General features: G+C 40.1%; 1 protein-coding gene across 3 annotated transcripts in view; it reads right to left on the reverse strand.

The window, feature by feature from the left end:
* dcc (DCC netrin 1 receptor) overlaps window positions 1-12,807 on the reverse strand; it is a 360,471-nt gene that overhangs the window by 233,510 nt on the left and 114,154 nt on the right. For all 3 annotated transcript variants that reach the window (XR_013296680.1, XM_077586110.1, XM_077586111.1), the window contains exon 3: window positions 8,916-9,203. Coding sequence is in view for 2 of the 3 variants with exons in the window: in XM_077586110.1 (XP_077442236.1) it covers window positions 8,916-9,203 (288 nt within the window). In the remaining variant the exon portion in view is untranslated. The remainder of the gene's footprint in view (window positions 1-8,915; window positions 9,204-12,807) is intronic.

Raw genomic sequence — 12,807 nt, forward strand, 5'->3', positions numbered from 1 at the left:
ATTTAATCATTAGATTTGACTCTAGTAATTACAGTGCCATTTCTTTTTTAAAAAAAAAATATTAAAAAAAGTCATGCTATGTCATTGTGTGAAAGGCATGAGACAATGTATGAAAGGCACATTAACACAGTTCTATGAAGAAATACAGCACCATTGACTCCAAAACTGAAAATATATTGAAAAAAAAAGTGCAATGCTTCAATACCAATAATCATCATTGGTTGCATTGTATTATTGAATAAAGGCAGTGAATACTGGGTGTAAGACCGAAAAAAAAATACAGAAAGAACATCATATAAACACATTATTCCTGTATTAGACTTTTCATCTTGCAACTATTTTAATTATTTAGTGAAACTTCTCATATCAGAGGCCTCCGAAGTCTCCTGTGTTTTTCAAGTAAACTTTTGACAGCTTCTCAGCCCTCCTACTTTTTACACTTTGTGTTATCCACAGTTGAGAGATGCACACTGGAATATTCACTGACACCCTCCTTACTCAGCTTTCTATCTGTCTGCTTTCTAGGTTTCTGCATTGTTTTGGTTCCACAACATCCTCACCCATGCACTCCTCTTTCTCCACAAGCACATTTTCTACCAACCTGGCAGACATATCTCCCACGCGGCTCACTTGTCTGTTTCAATTTATTATCTTGCTGAATTATGTTACCGTGTTGAGTTTTGTGTCCGCTGACTTATTACGCTGAATAAGGTGAATGCCAAGCGGTAACCCAGCACTACAGTATATCTACAAAAAAAAATTCTGCCATTTATTGTAAAGCAAGGTTTGATTTTTCCTATTGATTCATTATACCTTGCACGGGAATTTGGGATTGTTCACCCCTTTGCTTACCCGCTACACAAACAACGAGCATAATAGAAAATGTATTCTATATAATGTTTGCATTGTCTAAAGATATGTCCTTAACCTTTACAATAAAGAAGAATATGAAAAATAGGAAATCATGCAAAACTGCTCGTAATGAAAATGCAAAGCTCACGAGGACCCTTAAGTATGTCAGATTGATTTTAGAAGGTAAAAAGTCTATTGATATATCTTTTAAAAGTCCATTAAAAATGCTGATACACAAAACTAGATGTTAGAGCCCCTCTTTAGTCCAGTTTCGTAACAAGCGAAGAGGTTTTGTAACTATGGGGGTAGGAAATAAGGCCAAGACAATTTAGCGCAAGTGGAGGAATATGAGAGCAAAGCTGTGGCCTGAAAAGAGGATTTCTGCGGGCCATCAAAGAGATAGGATGTACTTCATGTGTTGTGCTGGCTTACAGATCCAAGTTAAGAGTTTTGGTTGTATAGTTAAGGATGTTCCATTTTAAGTTCAGTTTGCAACTGTGCGATTTGGAAACCTCTGATGACTTGCTATGACTCTGACTTGCTAATGCAGGATGTGTCTGCCCTATCTCCAATCTACCCTTCATTTCGAAAGTCCTAAATTTCCATTATTCATTTGACACACAAAAAGCCTTTACAAGCCTTTTCAGTCCAGTTTTAATCTCTCCACAGCACTGAAACAGCGCTATTAAAAATTACCTCCGATCTTTTTGTTGCAGTTGACCCTAGTTCACCTTCCACCCTTGTCCACATTGACCAGAGTGCAGCTTTTGACACCATCTCACACACCATTCTCATCAAAAGACTCTCTACCGTCGGCATCGCCCACACCTCCCTAGAGTGGTTCCATCAATACCTCAAAGACCGCACTCATCCAGCTAAAGTCTTTTTCATCCGACTTCCACCCAGTTACTTCAGGTGTGCATCAAGGCTCTGTCCTGGACCCCCTGCTTTTAATTACTGACCTCCTCCTTGTATCTATTTTATTTTTATTTCTCATGTATAATTCTGTTTTTAACTGCTGTTTAAAGAGGGTCTCGAATGACATTTTCAAATGGCATGTGTTATTATTATTATTATTATTATTATTATTATGGCAATTTGGCTGGTAATTATAATTATGAATAGGGATTTAACAATGCAGCATTTAAATTTTAAGCGCGGTGAAAGGGTGTAGCACATCTGCAACACACTCGAGAGGGCCAGAATCTACTTTCAGGGCCCAATATGGAGTTTGCATGTTGTCCCGTGTCTCTTGTCACTCCCACATCCCAAAAGCATGCATGGTTGTGTTAAAGATTAAATTATTTGTAGATGTGCATGGAAGTGTGAATCAGCATTTGTGTGTGTCTGTGCTCTGCAATTGACTGTCAACCAATCCAGTGGCAAGCAATACAGAAAATGAATGTATGGCTAGGAACAAAAAAAAAAATAATTGTATTCTACATTCTCGAATGGATCTCAGAATAGAATGCAGGCAGTGATGAATAAATGGAGTCACACATCTGTCAAAGTTTCAGTTTTTGGTGCTTTGTTCAAATAGTCAAAAATAAGTCAATTATTATTATTTTTTTTAATAATCAAGTATAGTGCTAGGCAGCACGGTGGTTGACTGGTTAGCACGTCCGCCTCCCAGTGCAGAGGATGTGAGATCGAGTCCGGGCTTCGGCCTTCCTGGGTGGAGTTTGCATGTTCTCCCCGTGCTTGCATGGGTTTTCACCGGGTACTCCGGTTTCCTCCCACATTCCAAAGACATGCATGGCAGGTTAATTGAACACTCCAAAATTGTCCCTAGGTGTGATTGTGAGTGTGGTTGTTCGTCTCTGTGTGCCCTGCGATTGGCTGGCAACCAGTTCAGGGTGTACCCCGCCTACTGCCCGAAGCCAGCTGGGATAGGCTCCAGCACCCCCCGCGACCCTTGTGAGGAAAAAGCGGCTAAGAAAATGGATGGATGGATGGATGGAAGTATAGTGCTATCTCGTAGTAATTATTCTTAATCAGACCCGTCGCCAGAGCCCAGGCTTAAGGGGGGCACATGAAATGCATGGGGGGCTGATTATTATGAATACCCTACAGACAGCATTACTTGCCCTATACATTTGGATAAATTCACGGAGCACTGCCGTGCATCTATCCATTGAATGGCACCCGCTGAGTATTATCACAGATAGCATTTACGCCATGAACGCCGTCGTGAGTACGTTGACGCCGCAGCCATATTGGATGAGCCAAAATGAAACTATTTGTAAAGATGCCTCGTTCAGGAGATGTATCATCAAGCCACAACTCATTAAATTAATAAGGGGGGCACACGGACCCCTCCCCTATGGCCTGTCAATGGCGACGGGTGTCTTCAGCCGTAAAAAGTTACGATTTTGTCCAGAATGAATTTGATAACTTGATAACAGGTGATGTCATCTTCAGTCGATATTAACTTTTTACTGCTGAAAATGGCTCAATGAGTCAAGTATCCTTTCAATATCCACTTTTTCTTGAAACTCATGCCGTAATGATCATTTTCTATCATTTTATCACAAATTTGACAATTAAATTATTGTAGGGCCATGCCAACTTTGATATTTGGCAGAAAAAAAATAAAAAATAAAAATAATTGATTTAAAAAATAAAAAATGTTCTAATATATACTTTTTTATTTGTGGGGGGTGGGTGTATATGTTATTATGTTATTATCTTTGTCTTATGTTGTAAAATGAAAATGTGCTTTTAAAAAATCTGCAGATAGTTGATCAACAGCATCGTTCAATGGAGCATTTCCTAACCCTGCAAAACCAAACAACTACAATGGAAAGATTTAATTGCAGAAAACAACCATGGGCAATATGCATTTTGATGCAACTACCGTCATCTCAATTTAAGTGGAGGACAACGTCTTTGAAGGATGTTTTCAATATTATTTTTTTTCTAAATTGTTTTTTTCACTGTAAAATACAGGATATGAACTTAGAATACCATAAATAAAATGGATAGTTTTAAACTGGAACCATAAAAAAAAACTCATTTCGCTCAATTCACAAAAAATGGTGCTATCTGCTTTTACATTTGAACTCTAGAATTTGCCGCAGTGTGCCCAGTTGTACAGCATTTGTTGGAACTTTAATCAGCAATATGTAACAAGTTCAGATGACCAAAACCATTGTTCGAACAATAAAAACATTTACCTAACATAACAGACAAGACAAGATAGGGTTATGACCGAATCCTGACCCCAAAAAATTGCACTTCTTGCTTTGATTGCAGGTCATGATGTCACATTAATTATGTGTCATATACTCACATAGGTTTGGTTTACAGACCTACTTAATTGAAGTCTAGCCCAAGGACATAAAACAACACACGCACACACACACTTCAGTCTCAAAAGACATGTGTCTGCCTTCAGGTGGGCCCGCAGGCTGTACAGTACTATAAAGAAGAAGCTTTAAGAGAAAGGAAGTTTCATCAGCAACACTGAGACAAATGAAAACCATCCCACCAACCATCATCCTAAAAAAGTTAGCATAAGACATGCACAATATGACTATGTATTGACTACAAATGTAGGATTTTTTTTTTTTCAAGCAACATACAAAAAAAAGACAAGATCATCAGCAAACACACAAGCTGAGCACAAGTAGACAAAAGGGGGAAAAAAGGACACACAGCAGAGTTCCTTGTTGGTCTCACAGAATAATACAGTTTTTCTCGATTGTTAACACACCATTTCTGGTACCTGAGACAAAGTTACCACAACATGTAACTTATGTACCAAATCCCTCAACCAGTTCCACTAAACCATAAATGCAATTCAAACTTTAGACTCAGTTCGACATTTTAAATCACACCTTTTTCAAAACACTACACACAATTATCTGCATTAAGCATAACTCTTCATGAAGAACACACTGCCAGTCAAAATTATTTGCCTTGCTATACTCACTGAGTCATGACATGCTTTAACACCTGTACCACAGTTTTACAATTAGCAATCAGAGCTTCAGCACAAAAGGTTGCAACAGGTGAGTGATCTGGGTTAGAAAACTGGAGGACTACATTGGAAACAGAGGCAGAGCCAGAGGCATGATAGTGTGAGTAAGAGGAGGACGAGGAGGAGAAGGACGAGTACAAGGATGGCCACGAACAAGGACTATAATCTCCAATGACATCCGAGCCACTTTGGTTGACCATGTGGTCAACCATGGTCTAACAATGAGGGAGACTGGCGAAGTGGTACAGCCAATTTTGAGCAGGCACACTATAGCTGCCATCATCCGGAATTCTACTCTCTCTCGGAAACTGCAGTACTGCATACCAATGTATACAGTAATACTCAAGTACAGTATTGCTAGGAAATTCATTACTACTTGTATTCCTACCTAGTCTTTGCAATATTTTTATATTTGTATTAAAGAACTGAAAGATTACCAGCACATGGTGGCCGGGAAATGTACTGTCTACTGTCTCCTGAACAGGAAAGTGAAATTATAAACATTGTCCTAGAAAATAATGCCATAATATTGAGGCAAATGCAAAGTAGGATAGTAGAAAACAATGGAATATTTCAAAACATTGACAGGGTAAGCTTGTCAACACTGGATCGAGTGTTGCGTAGAAATAATGTGAGGATGAAGCAGCTCTACCGCCTGTCTTTTGAAAGCAATTTGGAAAGAACTGCAGTACAACTATGTTCAAGTAAGTACTATAGCCTACAATCCCACAGTTCATGCATGACAATTGATGGTCCTGTCACTATGTCTCAGCTTGATCATGCATCCTGGCTACTTGGCCCTTTGGCTGACTGGTAACTGTGTATGACTCTCACCTGGGAGTCATGAGATCAAATCCCATCCAGGCCCTTTGTGGTGTATCTTGTTACACAGCCTACTACACAACTCTGTATGAATTATACACATTTCAGCATTGTAATCATAATTGTACTTCATTAGCCACCACGCCATCTCTGTCTGAATTTTTTTGTGTTCCAAAGAATTCTTGAGCTAGAGGTGGCTGTGGTGGAGCACCAGTTCATCTTCATCGATGAGGTTGGATTCAACCTTGCAAAAAGACGAAGGAGGGGAGGAAACATCATAGGCCAGCGTGTCATTGTTGACGTCCCTGGCCAGCGCGGAGGGAACATCACGATGCTATTACCCCCGACGGTGTCCTCCATCACCATGCCATCCTTGGCCCCTACAACACTGTCCATCTGATAACATTCTTGGACAAACTACACAACATACTCACTCCACCAGATCAGGTAGATGAGCCAGAGCAGCTCAGGTATGTTGTCATTTGGGAAAAAGTAAGTTTCCACCGGGCTGCTTTGGTGCATAACTGGTTCACTACATACTCATGCTTTTCAGTATTTTATCTCCCTCCATATTCTCCATTCCTCAATCCTATCGAATATGTTTTTTTTCTGCCTGGAGAGGGAAGGTATTTGACCGAAATCTACAAACGCAGGTGCCCCTCTTCTAAGCCATGGAAGATGCATGTGGAGATATTGCAGGTGATGCTTTTCATGGCTGGACTCGCCACACATGGCAATATTTTCCCCGCTGCTTGGCCAGGGAAAACATTGCCTTTGATGTGGATGAGGCGCTGTGGCCAGACTGAAACAGAAGACAGGATGCAGCATAGTTTTCTTTTGGGGTGTTTTGTGTGTGTTTGTGTTTTGTGTGTGTGTTGTTGTTGTTTTTTTGTAACTATACAGTAACATTTTTGCATGTGCAACTTTGTGTTTGTTGGGATGTAGTGTATATGTTACTGTGGGGGGAAAAAATAATATTTTTGTTGCCACGTATTTGTGTTCCGAGTATGAAAACAAATATTCAACACTAAGAGTGACACCGAACAAAAAAGGCCTAAGTCTATTATGAATGAAGAAATGTGTTTTCCATTCATCATAGAGTTTGGGGCCAAGTGTGTTACACTGTGCACATCAATGTTCAGCTGGTTCATATAAGTGTCTATCCTTATGTTGGTTTGTGTGTGTCATTTGACAACAAAATAGCATTTTGAGAAGAAATTACATTATTTTGAATGTAAAGTGTCCTATTGCAGGAGAAATGAAGCGTTTTGCTCAACGTGTGTGTTTTCTGGATTTGTGTGTAGAGTTTTGAGAATATGGACCATGCTTTCAGAAAAAGTGTGTAAACAATCAAGAAAAACTGTAAATGATGGATCACAGAGATAATCACTGAACAGTGTACTGCTGATCCCTTAACCGACGGACATTGGGTGACACATGACGGAATGCTAAAATGTGTTTATAAGAGTAAAAGTACAGTATGTTTCATCTAAAATAAACTGCCTTTCCCAGTAGTTAAATATCATTGAATATCCACAATTCACTTACAGTGAATGATTACAATATGGCCTTTGGACTGTTTTACCAGAAATAGATTTAGCATTACCCAGGACTTGAACAATTACTTGTAATGCGATGGAATGTGTCAGGAGAGTATAATTTTAGAGAGTGACAGACTCCCTGCTTCTCTCAGTTTGCATAAATATTATATTCACTGTATGTATTTTTTAATGCACATCACATTTGTTGAGTACTGTAACTTTTGTAACTCGCAGTTCAACAAGTTGAGTGATACTTTACTTAAAATGTCAAATGTTTGGTACAAAAGATGGTAGGTATGTTTTGTCTATTCATCTTGATTTTTGATTGATTTTTGAAATCCCACCAAAAAAATGCCACTTTTGATGAATATTATGACCATAGAAATGAGCGCATAGTTAAACAAACAATAACTAGCTACAGTACCTATGTTAAAGGCTAACAAAATATCTTTTTTTTAATCTCTTTATCTTCTGGAAAAGCAGATTAATATGATACTACTCTAAATAAGCAGATGCATTCAAAATTATTCAACCTCCAAAACTGTAAATTTAAAATATGACATTAGTTTACAATGAATCCACCAAGAACCATTTAAAGGTACAGTGTGCATTATTTGTGACATGTAGTCAGGTGGATGACTGGTTAGCACGTCTGCCTCCCAGTGCTGAGGACGTGAAATCGAGTCCGGTCTTCGGCCCTCCTGGGTGGAATTTGCATGTTCTCCCCGTGCTTGCGTGCTTTTTCTCCGGGTACTCCGGTTTCCTCCCACATTCCAAAGACATGCATGGCAGGTTAGTTGAACACTGGAAATTGTCCATAGGTATGATTGTAAGTGTGGATGGTTGTTCGTCTCTAGGTGTATCCTACCTACTGCCCAAAGCCAGCTGAGATAGGCGCTAACCCACCCGTGACGCTTGTGAGGCTAAGAAGGTTAAGAAAATGGATGGATGGATAGTGGTGAATTTATAGAATGTAAACACTTTTTAAGACCACACTTTGCAAGCCAACCACTATTTACTACCAATTATTATATGTCATGAGCGAACGAGCAGCCCAACAAGTGAGCAAGCAGCATGGCGAGCCACCGCGAGTGACCGGCGAGCGCCTAACGAGTGGCTCTTGGGAGACGGTAGCAAAAGCTAGTGATAGCAAATCAGAGGGAGACAAGCGCTAACCCCCCCGGTGACGCTTGTGAGGGTAAGAAGGTTAAGAAAATGGATGGATGGATAGTGGTGAATTTATAGAATGTAAACACTTTTTAAGACCACACTTTGCAAGCCAACCACTATTTACTACCAATTATTATACGTCATGAGCGAACGAGCAGCCCAACAAGTGAGCAAGCAGCATGGCGAGCCACCGCGAGTGACCGGCGAGCGCCTAACGAGTGGCTCTTGGGAGACGGTAGCAAAAGCTAGCGATAGCAAATCAGAGGGAGACAAGCGCTGGGAGCCCGAATCATGGGACTGGCACATAAAAATTGTACACTAATGCCAGCCACAATGTCTATTTTGACCCTGGATTGGATTCATATATACCCTCATTTCAGAGTTTTTTTTTTTATGTGAACAAATAGAATAATCTCGGAACTTGTTGTTTTTTTTTACCTTTGAAATTCCACATTTATTTACTTCTACTTTAAGACAGATAGATAAACCTGTGAACATGTGTGCCACCGAGGTATGTACATGTATTTGATCAATGGTATGGAAGTCACCTGGGAGCACCCGCAGCTCAGCATCTGTCCCCGTCCTTGTGCTGCCAGGGTTGTCGGCCAGACAGCGATACGTTGCTGAGTCAGGAGGCTGGACACGGCTGACCTGCAGCGAACCGGATGGCAGCACCGCCAGGCGAGAGGAGGGGTCAAATGTCATCGGCAGATCGTCTCGGTTTTTCTGCCAGCGAATGACGGGCTTTGGTTCCCCCGAAACCTCGCAGCGCAACAGCGCAGTGTCGCCGAGGTACGATGAGACTGACTCTGTGGGGACAACTACTCTTAGCGGACCTGAAGAGAAAACCAGATAGAACAGTTTAGAATTGACGGCGTAGGCATAGACTGTGATCTTGTCTGTTATATTAGATAAGTCATATAGAAATCAATGTGGGTAGTGGATGGAAACCTCAATACACTGTATTTATAAATATATCGACCTGGGTAAACCTCAGACACCCCAGTGCTGCTGGTGTATATACTGACATGCTTCATAGAGTTACGATCATCATCCTCCCCATGTTGGCTAAGATGCACTGAGGATGCGATCGACTTATAATGGCTGAGCTGCTCGATAGGTTGTCTGGGTGTTAACACCGCAACCCAGCCACCCACCCTCCTTTCCACATGTGCAAGTATTACAGTTCTGTTTTAATGTCTTACATTATGTGCCAAGTTTTGTTGCTGTTTTTCCCCAGCTACAGATTGTGCTCTCCTCTAAAGGAGCACAGATTGGGCCTTGTTTTTTTCTGTTTTTTTGGTTTGTTTTTCATCTAAGAAACTCGGGGCACTACTTAGCGAGTGTGCCCCCCGTTCCCGCGGGCTTGCGACTCTCACTACCCCTGCTGGTCATTGATATACTTCTCGCCTCTCGGACGGGTTGTGACTGTGAAGACAAATTCCTGTGAAGACAAATCTGATTGTGATTCTGATCATTTCCACTTGCAAAAGTCACCCTTCAAATTTTGTGAATTATTAAGGTTGCACATTTGTTGAGTATTAAGAAGGGCTGACCGATATAGATTTTTATTTTAGGCTGATGTCGATTCCAGTATTTGGCAAAATGAAATTCTGCTAACTGATTAATCGGATGAGAAATTAAAATTAAAATGAATGAAATAACGCACTTAAAAAACAATTCTTCCAAATATTCATATGATAATAATAATAATAATACAGTTGCTAGCAAGGCTGTTGTCACAAACAGTAACTGAGTTAAAACTGATACACGCACAGAGCAAAATGGCTGAAAAGACACATACAGAGAGCTGACAATGAAGGGTTTTAGGTCAACAAGACTGAAAAGAAGGCAGAAAGAAAAGTGTTACCCCACATGTAATGCAAGAACATCTTTGTTTCTAAACAGCACTAGGACAAACAAATACCAGACAAAAAGGAAAGGACAATTCAAACATTATGGATGAAGAGTGTCTAGCCTGGTGTATCTAGCACACCTGCCGCTTCCTGTCTGGTCAAATCCACTTCAAGAGCAAAGAGCCTGTGGCCAGAAACACAGAAGCCTCCCACCACCTGTCTCACTTTCAAAAGACGCATCTAAGTGTTTGTTTTAATTTCACTGGGGCTGCAGGATTCACACGTCCCTTTAAGTCATTTTCTAAAAAGGGTGATAAACTGTGAACCTTTTGCCAGTTTGCCGGGTTGCACATCAACCTCCTGCTGAGAACTACTCCATGAATTTGCTGCCCTTGGCCCCAGACAGTTACAAGCATGTATTAAGAACTTCCAACCAGCCATTCAGCCATTCCTCCATTTTCACAGGTCACGGGTGAAATAAAGCCTATCCCAGCTGGCTTTTGGTCAAAGGCAGACAACACACTGGACTGGCTGCTAATCAAAGGCAGACTAATAAAAACGTGATCATTTTTAAAAGAAAGAAGTTGTGAAAATGTCAGAGTTACTGAGTATACAATGGATAAAACCAAATACAATTTTGACAAACTGAGTTCTATGGTCTCTTCTGGCACAAATTGGACAGTAATATGTATGTGTACAACTGTAGAGAGTTGAATTTTACGGCTCCTCACTGTCAATCTGTCAATGAGGAAGGCTTCTCAAGAATAAAAGACAAATGGTGTTATGAATATTGTTTACTTTCATGTAGCTTCGACTCAGAGGTAATTTTTTCACTGACACAAACGTTGTTATTTTGTTGTTTTACTAGATAAAGTTTTGTATTTCTTTACAACTGCAAGGTCATAGCCTTGCTATGACATCACCAGGAAAAGAGGTGACAGGGAACAATGTGAATCAGGATTGTGTGTCTTATGTAAGCGCTGCTGCTGTCTGTTCACATGTGAATCATATAGTGTTGCCATCATCTGCATTCAGAAGCAAATAAAGTACACATCCGCTGTGGTCACAGATGACGCTGGGTAACAGTTTGTTCTGGCAAATGTTTTTAACTAATTGTTGAGTGCAGAATCCAAAATTGATCTCAGTTTTTGTCTATCACATCAGTGACAAAATTCCGTGTACAGCGTATGCTCCGGACCGTCCTGATTTCAATGCAAATGAGGGACGCAACTACGATTGGCCGAGTCTTGGCTATATTCTCTCCCATAATCACACACACAATGGGACAGATGTCCCTTTGAGCTGTGCCCATCTACAAAAATACTAACAAAAAAGAAAAGAAAAGAAAACTCACACAGTTAGACTGCACTTTGCGGTAGACTTGCAGCAAGAACGAAATTAGGGCCCAATGGGTTCATCTCATTCATCTAATTGCACATTCCTATGTCCTCGTCCTTTTTTTACATGCTGGCACCTGCCACCAGAAATTCCATCGAGGAGGGAGGAGATTGACTATGTCAGTTATTTGTGATAAGTAACTGATTCTGAACAAAAGATGGAGGTATTATAGCGCATACATTTTACACACACCAGTGCATATTTTCAAATGTGGCAAATATCCAAGTATTTTTATTTTACAAAATGACACATGAATAATTAATTACTTTCTCGTATATAAATGAATACATTAATTATCAGTGAGGGAGGATATGTATTTAATTTTTCAATGTTTACATTTTTGAAATCATGAATAAATCAGGTTAGTTCCTTCCTAATCTGGTATGATCATAGGCCATCTTGCCAGATTTGCATGACCCAAAGTGTGCAGCGGTACATTTACAGCAATCTTCAGTAAAAGAGGAGCATGTGATCACACAGAATAAAAAGTTAGCAGCAAAGAAAAGTGGGAGAGAGCAGAAGAAGAAGGTCGAACCACCATTAGGAAAATGAGGAGGGGACATGAAAGAAGAGACTGAAGAGGACTAAGGTGGAAAAGCATCAAGGACAAAGATGGAGAAGTTGAACCTGAACATGGCTTAATTTCATTTATGGCTTAACAGCCCCTATATTTAAACCTCCATCAGTTCCTGATGGAGGTTGCGGTTTTCCTACAGCTTTCATCCTTATTTGACAAACACACAAAATAAATCAGATGGATAATAACATGCAAATCACAGTAAACAGACGCAAGCAGCAGAGGGACGCTGCGGCCAAAGTTGCTCTGAATATCTGCCTTGGGAATAATCATTATCTACATTTGCCAGTCAAACTTTAGCTCCTCTCCCCCAACTGCTTTTAATTGGGATTAGTCCAGATCTACAGAGAATTGACCACTAATTGGAATGGACAAAATGAGGGATGCTCAGATCTCAACTGAATACTACTACAGGCTCTAGATGCTTATTTATCCTGAGTGATAAGCGAGTAAGAGATCCAAGATGGGTGATATAGTAAAAATTTGAAAATTGGAACTGTTTTGCCTTTTGCAGTTTCTGAGTAATTTGGATATTTTATATTGTTCATGTCACCTGACGATTACAACAAGTGTCGATACATTTGCACAGGTAAAATGTAATGCTTAATA

This window comes from Vanacampus margaritifer, chromosome 14, assembly GCF_051991255.1.
Source record: "Vanacampus margaritifer isolate UIUO_Vmar chromosome 14, RoL_Vmar_1.0, whole genome shotgun sequence".
In the NCBI taxonomy this organism is placed as follows: Eukaryota; Metazoa; Chordata; class Actinopteri; order Syngnathiformes; family Syngnathidae; genus Vanacampus; species Vanacampus margaritifer.